Source organism: Hetaerina americana, unplaced genomic scaffold (genome assembly GCF_022747635.1).
Source record: "Hetaerina americana unplaced genomic scaffold, ioHetAmer1.1.p SCAF_5, whole genome shotgun sequence".
Lineage (NCBI taxonomy): Eukaryota > Metazoa > Arthropoda > Insecta > Odonata > Calopterygidae > Hetaerina > Hetaerina americana.
The window spans coordinates 56,897,997-56,910,831 of record NW_027287095.1 but is presented as its reverse complement, the minus strand read 5'-3'; the positions used below and the strand labels follow the sequence as shown (position 1 = coordinate 56,910,831).

The following is a 12,835-nucleotide window of genomic DNA, read 5'->3' as shown; positions in this document are numbered from 1 at the left end:
TGCACAGTGCTTGAGATGTAATAGCTAAACATCAAATAGTTCTGAAGTTACTTTCAGAGAGTGGGACCATATTTGCATGCATTCACATATATCTGTTAGAGGATATTACTAGATTATCTTGATGAGGGTGTGCATAATATGGCATTTTTGTGTTTCGAAATGCTTTTTTGCTTACTCAAGAAAGCCCACTATGAATACATTTTGTATTCTACAAAAAGTGATCAATTGATGTAGAGCAATGTTGAGATATCACTTTGAGATTTCATTTTAATTACTCATGCACAGAATTCTTTCTTCCTGAAGAATGTCTGTGATTTCAGCAGCCAACAAATCAAATTTATCTTTTATCAAATTTGAAAATACATCTTTATACTTTGAAACTCTATTTATTTATTAAAAAAATTAGTGGCCTCCTCAGGTTCCTCAGTTATGCATTGATTCTTGCAATTTGCATAAATTTAATATTTTATCATTTTCTGAAGTAAGGCAAGATATTCGACAACTTTAAGTTATTTGAACCTATCAGTACAATTAGCAAAATTGTTATTGTGCAAATATACGTTGATCTCTTACCAAATCATCAGGAAAAGTTCCAATTCCATTGTTGTTATTCCGGACTCTCTGCTTCCGGACCTTCTTTCTTTGCACCGGCAAAGGGCTTGGAATTGGGAGTGGCTGAGTTACACCCGTATTCTCCTGAGTTGGAAATGCATCTTGGGTGAAGCCATTGTTTCCCTGAGAATCTCTGGTGGTCGACTTCACATCACTTTGTAAAAACTCTCTGTTGTTGGTTGGAGGACCAGCAAATTGTTGCTGCTGTTGTGAGCTAGGTATTTGTATTTCCTTTGGTTGAGTCACTGTGGATGGCTGTTGTGGGTTTGCAAATTGTACTGCTCTCTGATGACTGAGGTTAACTTGTGAGCTAGGAATTTGGACTACTCTTTGTGAGACTGCTTGCTGCTGTGACCTGGGTACTTGGGTTGGTCTTTGCTGGCTTGTAGTTACTTGTTGGGGTTGTGCAGCTACGGGAATCTGTACAAGCCTCTGTTGATCATTTGTTACTTGTTGCTGTTCTGTGTTAACAACATGAACTATTCTTTGTGAGGTAGTAAAGGGCTGCTGTGTTGGTTGCTGTGACACCCTCTGTTGGCCAATGTTAACGGCATCTTGAGGTGAGGCTGGAATTTTATTCGCCCTCTGTTGTACCTGAACCCTATTTACTGGTCTGAAATTAATATTTTTCATGCTTTTAGTCTTAAAATTGAACAAATATTTAGAAATCCAACCATACACTATTTACGTGAAAAGAATATAGGCATACATTTGAAGGATGCATGTCATCTCAATCTTCTTTGTTCTAACTTGTTATTTCATGAAAAAGAGCTGGAAGCTATTTAAGAATTAAAAAATTGTTGTTTTCTAATGTGAGTGTGACCAATGGAATACGTCTGAATACAATAATCAATACTAGTGGATGATCCACCTTTTTTTAAAAGGTATCTATAGATTTAATAATCATAGGAAGCTTACTGAAAATCATTTGAAAGATTTTGGTTATTTTTTTTCCATTTGACATCATTGTTGAAGTAAAGCATATAGAATTAAAAAAAAATAATTTTGTAAATTTTACTGTGATGTAATGTGCTTTTTGCAGAGTGAAAGTTATTATAATTTAAAGGCAAGCATCAGGTTTTCCTAGTAACTCATAGTACATCATCTTATAATTGTTCTCATGGATAGGTAATCTTATTTTAGAAATATATAAGATAAGAATATATCCTTTTTTATGAGAAAAACAAAAAAATGAATGGGAATTTCTCACAATTACCAATATTTAGAGAGATGTTCGTTTTTAACAAATGGTGCATTTACACATCAGGGAGGAAAATTAATTGTCAAAAAAATTAAAATAATGATGACTAGAAAGGTAGAAAATTTATATGATCCCAAAAAACATGTTTTTTATTATCATTGACTTATTCGTGTCATATGTTTATTAAAGGATGATTGCACCATGTTCTTCTTTATCTGGATGATATTGGTGTTCTACATACTCATAGGATCCAGATAAGCTCATTGATTATGGCATTAGGCTTCCGAGGAACAGAGCCACCTTAGTTAAGACTGCACTCATGCTTCAGGCAGGTATTGAACCCATGATATTTTACATGTATATCCTCCAATAGTGAGGAAAGTGGTTATTCAGAATTGAGCACAGAAGTGCATAATTCCTTGGAAATATGTATTTCTAATATCATATAATCCTCAATGCAATAATTTCAGTACTTAAACTTTGTTTTTTAATTGATCAAGGGCTTTGCATTGCATTCTTGTGTTTTGAAACCTGTGACATACTTATACTATTTTATGAATGAAATAGACATAGGAAGTTCAAATAAACTTTTTTTGGAAGTTTAAAAAAAGTTGTTGTGGACTTCGCTAAGTTATTTCATTCATTAAATAAAATGAAGCACCACAAAGAGACAACTGAAAATATTAATTTTATTACTCGGTACTTTCGGGAGTGTTGTTAATGAGGTCCTCAAACATAGATTTTGTGAAAAATTGAACTTTCCAGCAAAAAAACCTCCACACAAACGTCATATTGTTACCTTTTGCGTAGGGTTAGTTTTTCGATGAAAAGACGTGTTTTAATACCATATTGTGGCATGCATAAGTGATTTGAATTCAACTCTTCCCTACTTGTTTTCGACTAATTAGATCAATTACTGGGGTTTTCTGCGACGCGTACAATCAATTATGGAATATTAGCTTTGAAGGAGGGAGGGCATCGATCTCTATCCGGGAAACCAAGGAGGTTTTTCTTTTTTTGTTGGAACCCGGCTCCAGGCCACCGCGCTTCGTTCTAGAGTCCAGTCCCTTCCTCACCTGAACTGCTGTTGCTGCGTCCGAAAGGCGGCGGTGGCCCCCACGGACCCAGCCCCCCCGTCCACCCTCGTGCTCCCCCTCTCCCGGTGCAACGATGTGGCCGCCCCGGGTCGACCTTGCGCCGCGACGAATCCGCGCTGCAGCTGCTGCGCGCCAGCTAGCGACACCACCAATAGGACGATGAGGATCGCCGGGAACGGGTTCTGCCCCTGTTCACAACGAGGGTCGCCATTTTATATATATATATATATATATATCTCACACACACACACTTCTCTCTCTCTCTACGTTCCTCGCTTGTTCAAGGACAGCGGGGATTTTTTTTTAATTTTTGCTCTCGGGAGGAGGCGACCTCTCTTCACCGTGGGGCAACTGCTCCTCGTGTTGGCGCGCTCCTTCCCCCCTCCTCCCAATGCGACCACTCTCCCTCCGCCCCTCCCCTCATACTTCTCTCCACCACCACCGTCCAAAACGATGAAATCTACGGAGGAGTGAGAGAGAGAGAGCGCAACGGGCCCGGAATCCTTACCCGGCAACAGGTCACGTGTCCCCCTTGTTTTCATGGCCAAACCGAAAAAGCTCGGACCTGTTATTAGAGAGGGGCCACTCCCGAAAGAGAGAGAGAGAGAAAAAAAACCGCCCACACTAGAAAAGCTACTGGAGGCGTGGAATTGAAAGGAGCGGGATTAAAGGGTGCATATGAACCCTTTTAAAAAAATAAAAGAAGGGTCCACGCGTGCGCGCGGCGGAAGGAACGATTTGGAAGGGAACTGCGTGCGGGGATATTTTTTCCGGAGCCTACAGCGGAACTTTTCCCTTTCCGTCGTTGCATGCGGAGTAAACCCTTCCGAGTCGGGCGAATTTTGATATTCCCTCCGGATTTTTGTGGATTTGGGTTTCAGGTTTTCGTTCCTCCGCTCCAGGACTCTCTGACGCGCAGTTTCTCCCACTCTTTTTGTCCGAGTGGGTGGGGGGGGAGAGAGGGAGAGAAAAAAACGTTCGCGTGCCAAGTGCAGAGGGCAATCAATTCTCCACACACAAGCTTCCATGGAAAAAAAAGTACCCAAATGGTTTTATCATCGTCAAAACTCTTCGTGTTTCTTATTTTCCACCTTTACTTCCGTCGGAAGATGAATATTCGATCGCCTTGCTCTCTCCGGACGCAGTTATAAGAGTATTAATTTCGCTAACTATCCCTGCTGCCCGTGTCTTGACGGCGCCGAGGCGTTCTCACTCGTGTTCCCATCAGGTGACCGCATTTATTAGTAAAAACGGAACACGTGGTGTGCAGGGAGACTTTCGAAAATGTGCAGCCAGAAAAAAAAGCGGACTCTTTCGCCACGAATTCTGGTCCAAGTTTTTCGAGTTGCGCTCGGGTCTGGAGAGCTCGTCAAGCCGCGTGGGCTCCCGCAACGCCTAACCCGCGATCGAGTCTTAACCGAAGTTTGATATGCGAGATGTCCGACAGAAAAGCATTGAGGGAAACAAATGGTTTATAAATGTAAAATGTTTACTTTTGCAAATCGTTTTTACGTCAACAAATTTGAACGGCACCAGTTGAACTGAACTGAATATTTCAATAGTTTTTCTATTTTGACTCACAAAATTTATTATATTGTTTTCGTTGACAGAGTATCATTGAACCTCTGAAAATGAAGTGACGGAGGAGGAAAAATCTTTTCTCTTATTTTTTTCTGTATCTAGTAATTTATAGAAAATGACATTCCATGGTAAATTAAATTTTTGCGGAAAGGGAGCGCATTTATTTTAATTTCATTGATTGCACACTCTTTGCGAGTTATTCCAGTAGGAAGACCGCTGGACTCCAAACCGAAGGGCCCGGGTTTGATTCCGGGTGACATTTCTGTGCAGCAGGAATCCTACCGGGATCCTTTGGTACCGGACCTTCCCGAGAAACCGAAGGTAACTCATAGAAAGACATGACCTTCCCCCTACCCTGATAAGTGAATTTAACTTAGCGTCAGTTGCAGTATTGGATGAGTTCGACCTTCGCCTATCAAGCCAATCGTTGGGTTAATAACTGTGGGCTGCTTGACTGGTTTTCGTTTACTAGAATAGGTGAGTGACTAATATATTGATGTTTTATTTGCATCACTGAAATGATGTTACGAGTATGATGTTCCATGAATAGGTCATCGAGGTCCTTTTCTAAGCTGCCCTGAACCCTGTAGCGTTAATTAGAAATACATTATAAAGGTTAATCTTGCTTATATCTTTTTCTTTATTCGAAAATATGTTCCTCTCAGGGCAATTGGAAATTTGTGTTTTTAGTTATACACAAAAACATGAAATTACGAATGAGTGTATAATGGGAAGAGTTAAGTATCAATTGCTGCAACAGATTATGCTATTTGTGTCGCAACAAAGTTGTGCATCGTCAACTGTCAGAAACTCTCCACCATTGCTACCTTTGATTTTGGAAAGCTGATGCGATGAAATTGATGGAGTGAAGGCTAATCGACGAATGTTAGCGCATGCTGCACAACGTTCAAATCTTCGGTGTTTTGAAAGGTTTTTCGAAGTCAACGGCCGTTCGCCGACTGTGCTCGGACCAAACGGTAAGACGCAACATTCTACCTTTCAGAGTTTTGTGAATCCAAAAGAATTACTTATCTAAATAATTTCAGAAGAACGCCGTCTTCACAGCCTATCGTAATTCTTCCCCTTGGAATACGTAATTTACAAAAAGGAATCTTGTGGTGCGTTTCGCACGTGTTTTTCTGATTCACTGTTGTAACTAAGTTCTGTTGACGATTTCCTTACTCTCTCTTGAAGTTTTGACATATTTTTGCGACGATAAATGCTTTATAGTAGTTCTCTAAGGACAAAGATGAAATAATTTGATAACATCTGTCGATCTAGAAGACAAGAGCTTTCCCAAGAAAAGTGGTTATTATCGCAGCAATGTGGGTGTCAGAGTTGTGCGACAAAATTGCTCGCTGCTTTCTACTCTTAATGCATGGAGTTTGGTTTTGGCGTGTACCTACCAGGGGCAGACTTCAGTTAAAAAGGTTTTCCAGTTTATAGTACTACCTAAAGAAGACTTACTCCAAAATTTATTTTTCCAACGCAAATTGTACATTGATCTCCTATAACTTTGAAAAATCCGAGTACGGTTGGTTTATTTCCTATGATTGCGACAGAACAAAATTATACCTGAAAAGCGGCATCTCCCGCCATTGAGCGAGATGGAACGTTTCACTCCACAGGTCGGTAACCTTCGTCTCGGTACGGTCTATCACGCTCTGAAGAGTTGGCATACCACATACTCCACTAATTTGCTTAGCACGAGGACAAGAGGAGCGCTGTGCTATAAATCCATGAAAGTGTTTTCCGATACTCGGTAACTGAAACAGTTTGCGTGTCGGATCCAACCCGCGTGTCCACCTCTATCCTGCGTGAAAACCTCATTGCACGGATTACTATGCCGGCCGCCGGTTCCGTTTAGCATTTATTAATGTATGGAAAGACTGCGCCGCACTCTTACCTTATGACCTCCTCCCCTTGGTGACCACGACCCGACTCCCGCAGTAGGACCTGTGGCCCGGCGAGAGGAGGGGTGGCGGTGTGAGGCGTACCTCAGTCCACTTGAAAAATGTCGGTTTTAGGATGCGTTCTAGGGGCACGCGCTGCAAGTTTCTGTCAACAAAGGACTCTTTCTTGTCAAATCCGGAGTAAAATAGGAGTTAAGATCCTTCTGGGGTTTATTTGTTAAAAGAAAGAATGGGAACGTTAAGGCTTAGTTAGGTGGGTACTCCCTTTACGGATCACAATCAGATCTTGAGGTTTGTATTTTGCAGACCGCATACGAAAGTGCAATGAGTGTTATGAACGCCACCAGTTACACTGGAGAAAAGGTGAAAAGTTAATTAACACCTTACACAGTATCAATAACGGCGTCGCCTTGAAGAATCAGCACTGCCTACGGTATCAGAATTTTTCAAACGCCATTTCCCCATCTATTGACTCCATTTCAAAATACTACGAGCGTATAAGATTCAACACATAGGCGCTAATTCACAGTTTTTACTAAACGGAGAAAGGACTTACTTTTTGCTGTAAATATTTTATTTTTAGTAATTCTTAGGGTTTTTCAAGACATCTTGGACACCCTTTCAGTATATTTAGGTGTTAACTTGCCAACAGCAGCAGTTATACAATAGGTAATAAGGATTGTTGGTATTATACTCACTTGTTTTTAATGTTTATATTTACTTTGGTCCCGGTCATGTGATAAGACCGCGCGATTGCCAATTCAAAAATCTCGGATGGCAGCTACTGGAGGCATAGAAACTCGGCGCTAGATTAAACTTGTCATGAGAACGTGCACGAGTTCCACACCACATTGATTCATTTTCCCCTCCCACGCTTCGCGAACGCAATAACATTAGTGCAACTCTCCTTAAAATATTTCACCGCCACATTTTTCAATACCGGTACCCTAATATCCCCAACCAAATAAATTCGGAAAATTATGTATTGGCGGATAGAAAAATGGTTGAGCCAATAAGAAAACGGCCGTAATCAACCTACGCCGAATGAAATCCATTCCCCAGGCTTCGCTCGATGGAATAACTCCATAATGCACAGAGGTAGACATTCATATTTTTATGCACCAATCTACTTTTGAGTTTTGTTTTATATCCTTTGTCGGATTGAAGAAGCAGCGAGCCGTGAAAAATAGTTTCGTTAATATTGAGTTGATGATTCGGTCTGTAGTAATCAGTTCTATTGTGTTAGCAATAATTAAGTCAAAACTATATTATTCCTTTCCTTTGAATTATAGAGTTTTCCCCACGTAGCTACCACGGAAGCAGTAGGTACTCGTACGTAATGCTTTTGAATCGGTTATTATCTTAAATTTTAAGATCAATATTTTTTATTTTCATGGGAAATAGGAACGTTTGAATTTGTGTTAATAACAAAAGGAAATGAACGTAGAGTAAAGCAATCGAAAGAGTACTACATATAACGGTGGCAGAGGAAGTTGCTGGGGTCAATTCAAAAAAGGCGGGAAATGTGGATGCAGGATATCTGCAAAAGTAATGAAATGTGGAAGCGGGTAAAATTTTGCATACACAAGGGGAGGGTTATCAAAAAATAGGCTTAAATAGACGGAGGTGAAACATTGTTTAAGGTATTGCTAGTAATTGGATTATTTAGTATACCGAATGTTAGTAAGGAATTAAGAGGTGCAGAATAATTTAATTCGTAATAGAACTAAAGCAGTGTTATTTTGGGTCCATTAGGAGCCCATTTCTGATCGACAGTCTAGTACTAATAGAAAATTGTTCTTGATATTTTGAATTTTCTTTTCCGCGTAGATTTTCTTCTGCAATAAGAATGCCCACGAATACGCCCTAAATCTAGGATCTCGATTCTAGGATGCTCGCTACTCCTCGAGTGGTTCGCTCGGGCGCGCGATAGGCCACGGACGGTTATATCCAAATTGTTGATCTGGGTCCAACGGATTTAAGGAGCGTCCATTAATCTCATGATGCTTTTTGGGGCAAATTTTGACCCCTCCCCCACTCCCTTCTTCCCTAACTTGCGGTGCTAGGCATCATTTTTCTCGACCACACCTGTTATTTCCTCGCATCATTCCGACTTTGACCGCTTTTTCAGCTTTGCAATGTAAATACTGCACGACTTCTATGCTTTTATTGGTACGTCCGGTCGAGAAAAAGAAGGATTGCACTTAGGGCCTCGCCTCTCCTCCCGTTCAATCCTCCCCCTTATTCAAAAGAGATATTGGACTGTCCGTAGTTGAGTCGCCCCCTAACCCCACACTGCGGGACCGCGTGCGATTGATGACATTGACCTAATGACTTCTTACGCCTTCGATTAAAATGCTTTCAAAATTATCCAAGGCTTCCTAATAGACGCGCCCTAATGACCTCATGCACCATCGAACATTGTGTTGTCAACCTATCGCGGTGTTTTCCATGGCCAAAGCCCAAGTTAGAATTCTAGTGACAACAGGAATTTTTTTCCTGTAGTGCTTTGAGCTCTTTTTGTTCGTTGCGCGGAGAACACGAGTTGTGAATAGGATGAGACAGCCGCGGATCTTTCAAACCGCATAAGCATGAAGATTAAGCAAATGACGACGCAATGGGCTGGTCTTCATCATTCTGCGCTCTTGATTTGCAGCCCGTACCCCTACTTACCCGTATTCCATAGACCAGTCTCGTCAGGAAGTGAACTTCAGCCTTTCATCTAGTAATTTGTTTTATATAAACAGAGCCACTTTCTCTTTGGCACCTCTCCTATCTTTTAGTATGTCCAAATAATGTAATCCAGAACACTCCTTTTCGCTTCACACTCCTCGCTTCAACGACTAATACTCATCTTCAGGTCAGAGATAACACAGTTGAGAGAGAGACGAATAGCGATGTCCTGCCCTTGCCATAGAAAACAAGGAAGAAAGTTATCATATGTCCCTAAAATTGGCCAAAATTAAACTCCTTCATAATGACGAGATATGCGAGTAATTTAGCTACAGAGCTTTTATCTCACCTTTTAAAAACCTACTCCAGCTGTGAAATGTGTGGCAAATTAAGAATCTAGACGACATCCGAGGTTATGAGGAACGAAGTTGCGGCTTCGGCCAACCAACCTTCTTCATACACAAGCAACGGGTAACATATTTATCTATTCTCCGCTGTTCATCTAACATTTCAGAAGTGCAGATAGGATATGATTATATTTTCAATTTATCAAATAAGTATTAACCAAAATTTAACCGCGACTGATGCGTGCACTGTGTGTCCACTATTAATTTTCCATCACAGAATATCTACCAGCTTCGTGAACCTAAGTTTAGCAGGAAGGAGAACAACTCGTTATAAATCGAAGTGGGTCGCTTCTTGAGCGAGGAAATTTCATTTATGGGTAATAAAATCCCTATTAATCGGATTCTACAAAAGTCATTAAGCAGGAAAAGAGCGTGGAGAAATTATGTCGGGAATTCCGGAAAATTACTCTGGTCGCCCCACAAATATATTTTAATGTCAGAAAATAAAGGGCCATTTGCAAGTGTTTTTGCTTTCAAACTGGTTTTGTTTAAATATGTATAGCATAATGTTAGCACGGCCGAGAAAAACTATGCTTGGAGAGAGAAACATATTAATGCCTGGAGCGAATGCTCCAGGCGTTAATATGTTATCTCTGAGCATACGTACGAGTCCCGGTCTCCAATCTGTAATCTTATTAAGAATTTCCATTAGTGAAAATGAAATAGTGAACGTATAATATAAACGTGCTGAATATGCCAAAAAGAATATGAACCTTCGCGCAGCTTGTGATCTTTTCAAGCTGCAGCGGATCTCTTGATATTTGGGAAAAAAAAGTTCCTAAACCAGATAGTGTGAGAGCCAAAAATCTATTTGACCTGCGTCAGAGCTTTGATGTGAGGAAGATCCAACGAATAAGAAGATTAAATGAACACATGATATAAACGCACGCACAAATATGTAATGTAACGTGCCAAGGAAAGGTCTAGCTTGTTGCTGATATGCAGATAGATCATACCGTTCGAAATAGGTGTCGTAATGGAAAATAGGATGGCCAGCCGTAAAATGTACCACTAAGTACGTGTTTCTCTATGAAATTGTTTTGCACTCGCTATGAACTATGCGTGGCTGAGACTTTGAATCTTCCAAGTGCCGTTTCGTAGTTCGCGGATTTTACAATGCGAAACTTGATTCCAGCAGCTCATGGATGAATTTGTTTGCTCTTATTTGATAGTAATTTTCATCAACGGAATTTTCTAAACTATCTCTCAAGTATGACAAAAATATTTACTCCTTCACTTCACGTCAAAGTAGATTTTTCACGATAGGAGGACAGAGGAATATCTGGTATAAAACAAATACTGAAACGAGACTCAAGACTTCGAAGAAATTTATGATTTGTACCGTTGTGTCGTACGACTTTTATTGTGATAAGGAATCGTTCAATGCAACGAGATGAGTGAGACGAAACAAATAATACGCAAGTTTAGCGTGAAGTTATTTTGATAAGGAAATGCCTTCATATTTGTATTTTGACTCTTTAAAAAACACGGATATAGTTACATTTTAGTTATGAAGCAGATAAATGAGGCACGTCTTAAAAGAAGACTACAGATATCATCAAAATTCTTCTCAAGTCCGGTTTCCCAGCTCTGAATTCCCCGTCTTAGTAAAAGAAAGAACTTGCCGAAGTGGGCGTCATAACTATGCGTTACTTCCATAGTTTTTTGTAAGATTGCGTTGCAAATTTAGATACATTTTTTTAAAATCCTGACTCGCCGCATTCTTATAGGACCAACTCGAAAGTGTTGTTATTTAAACGTTCAGATTTCGTTAGAAGTAAGCACCCTGCTCTTTTCACTGCCCAGTTAGGCAGAATGTATTTAATTTTTTAGGATAGGTACATACTATGGAAAAATCAAGCAAAACCCTTAAAATACACTGCGCTGTTCTGGTTTGGGAGAAGATTTTTATTCACACCGGCTTGAAATTATTATTGAAAGTTATGGCAGTTAGTGAAACGTCCGCGATTATTTTATCATGCTTCATGCTTCTTTCTTAAAATGAAAATCACGAAATGAAAAACTATTTCGTTAGTTTCTTTTCGGCTACTTTCTTAGGTTGGGAGCACGGTGTTCCCTAATTTTTCAACCATTCTATCGTCCTTACCAATAATTTATTTTGATGGACACAGTGGATTTTCACCCACTCGATTGCCATACGTGTTTCGTCCAAGGTTTGACGAATGGGACATGCTCCACGTATGGAGCACAAGATTGGAATTCGGAGGAAAAGGTCCATCTGCTAAAAAGCATGAAAGGATTGAACTTCTTCCCAGTGGAAGGAGGAAATGTTTTTACGACTGCCTTCTTGGTTCCCGTCTGTGATCTCATCAGTCCTTTTTTATCGCTCGATGCACTTCATTTGAGAGAGAGAGAGACGCGCTCTTGATTTTCCCACTGATTTATGCATGCGGATAGCTCCGAGGAGGATCTCCACCGTTAATGACCTGCATTTGAATAACCCGCTTCCCATTCTATTTCGGTCTTGCATATCTCATGCTCCTCCTTTAAGTGGCTAATTACGAGACCTCATTCTACAAAAATGTTCGACTTCCGATTGAGAATATTAGTCCTTTCCCTCGAGATATTACGAGGGAATATTGTCTGTGGTCGGTGGGAACACGTTTACTATTTTGATACGATGGGGCGGACGCCCCGAGACATTTTAATTGACGTCTGCTTTTATCTTCGAAAAAGGTTCGTACACTTCCTCAAATTAACCGTTTACAAAACCAAATTACTTTAATAAATAAGGATGGGCAAGTCTTTAAAAAAATGTGATTGAGGAAAACATCACTGATGTAAAGGTGAAGGTTTGAAATAGTTTAAATGATTAATTTAGAGGTATTACTTAAAGAAACTTATTGCCTACCCATTAATTAGGCAAATTGAAGTAGGAGTCTAAGTATCAGCATAAAATATTGCATTTATTACTTTAAATCTTTCAGCTTTCTAGATTTGATGGTTTCCTTGACAATAAGATTTTATCATAGGATCCTCGTAATGTAAGACCATGTAGAATATTAAATTGTGAAGTGGAAGATTTTATTGGTTAACTTATTTATTATTATATATAGAGTGATGGATAATCAAGCTTTAGTTAGCCAGTCAGCTAAGGGGTACAATCATTGCTGAACACATTAGAAAATCGGTGAGATAGGTATGAGATGAATATCAGTTTAAGCAAAACAAAGATAATGGGGTTTTCGGGAAGGAAGAAGGCCAAGTTAACGTTAAAATAGAAGGGCAAAAAGTAAAGCAGGTGGAACAGTTTATCCTACCTGGATATGTGTTTGACCAATATGGTCAAAATACGTAGCAGGGACGTAAGAAGAATAATTTCATTGGGTA

General features: G+C 39.9%; 1 protein-coding gene across 1 annotated transcript in view; it reads right to left on the bottom strand.

The window, feature by feature from the left end:
- Positions 1 to 12,835, bottom strand: part of LOC139693853 (uncharacterized) — a 27,671-nt gene that overhangs the window by 2,134 nt on the left and 12,702 nt on the right. The window contains exons 2-3 of the mRNA XM_071592161.1: positions 2,890 to 3,098; positions 574 to 1,225 (exon numbers count right to left, since the gene is read on the bottom strand). Of these exons, the coding sequence (XP_071448262.1) occupies positions 574 to 1,225; positions 2,890 to 3,098 (861 nt within the window). The remainder of the gene's footprint in view (positions 1 to 573; positions 1,226 to 2,889; positions 3,099 to 12,835) is intronic.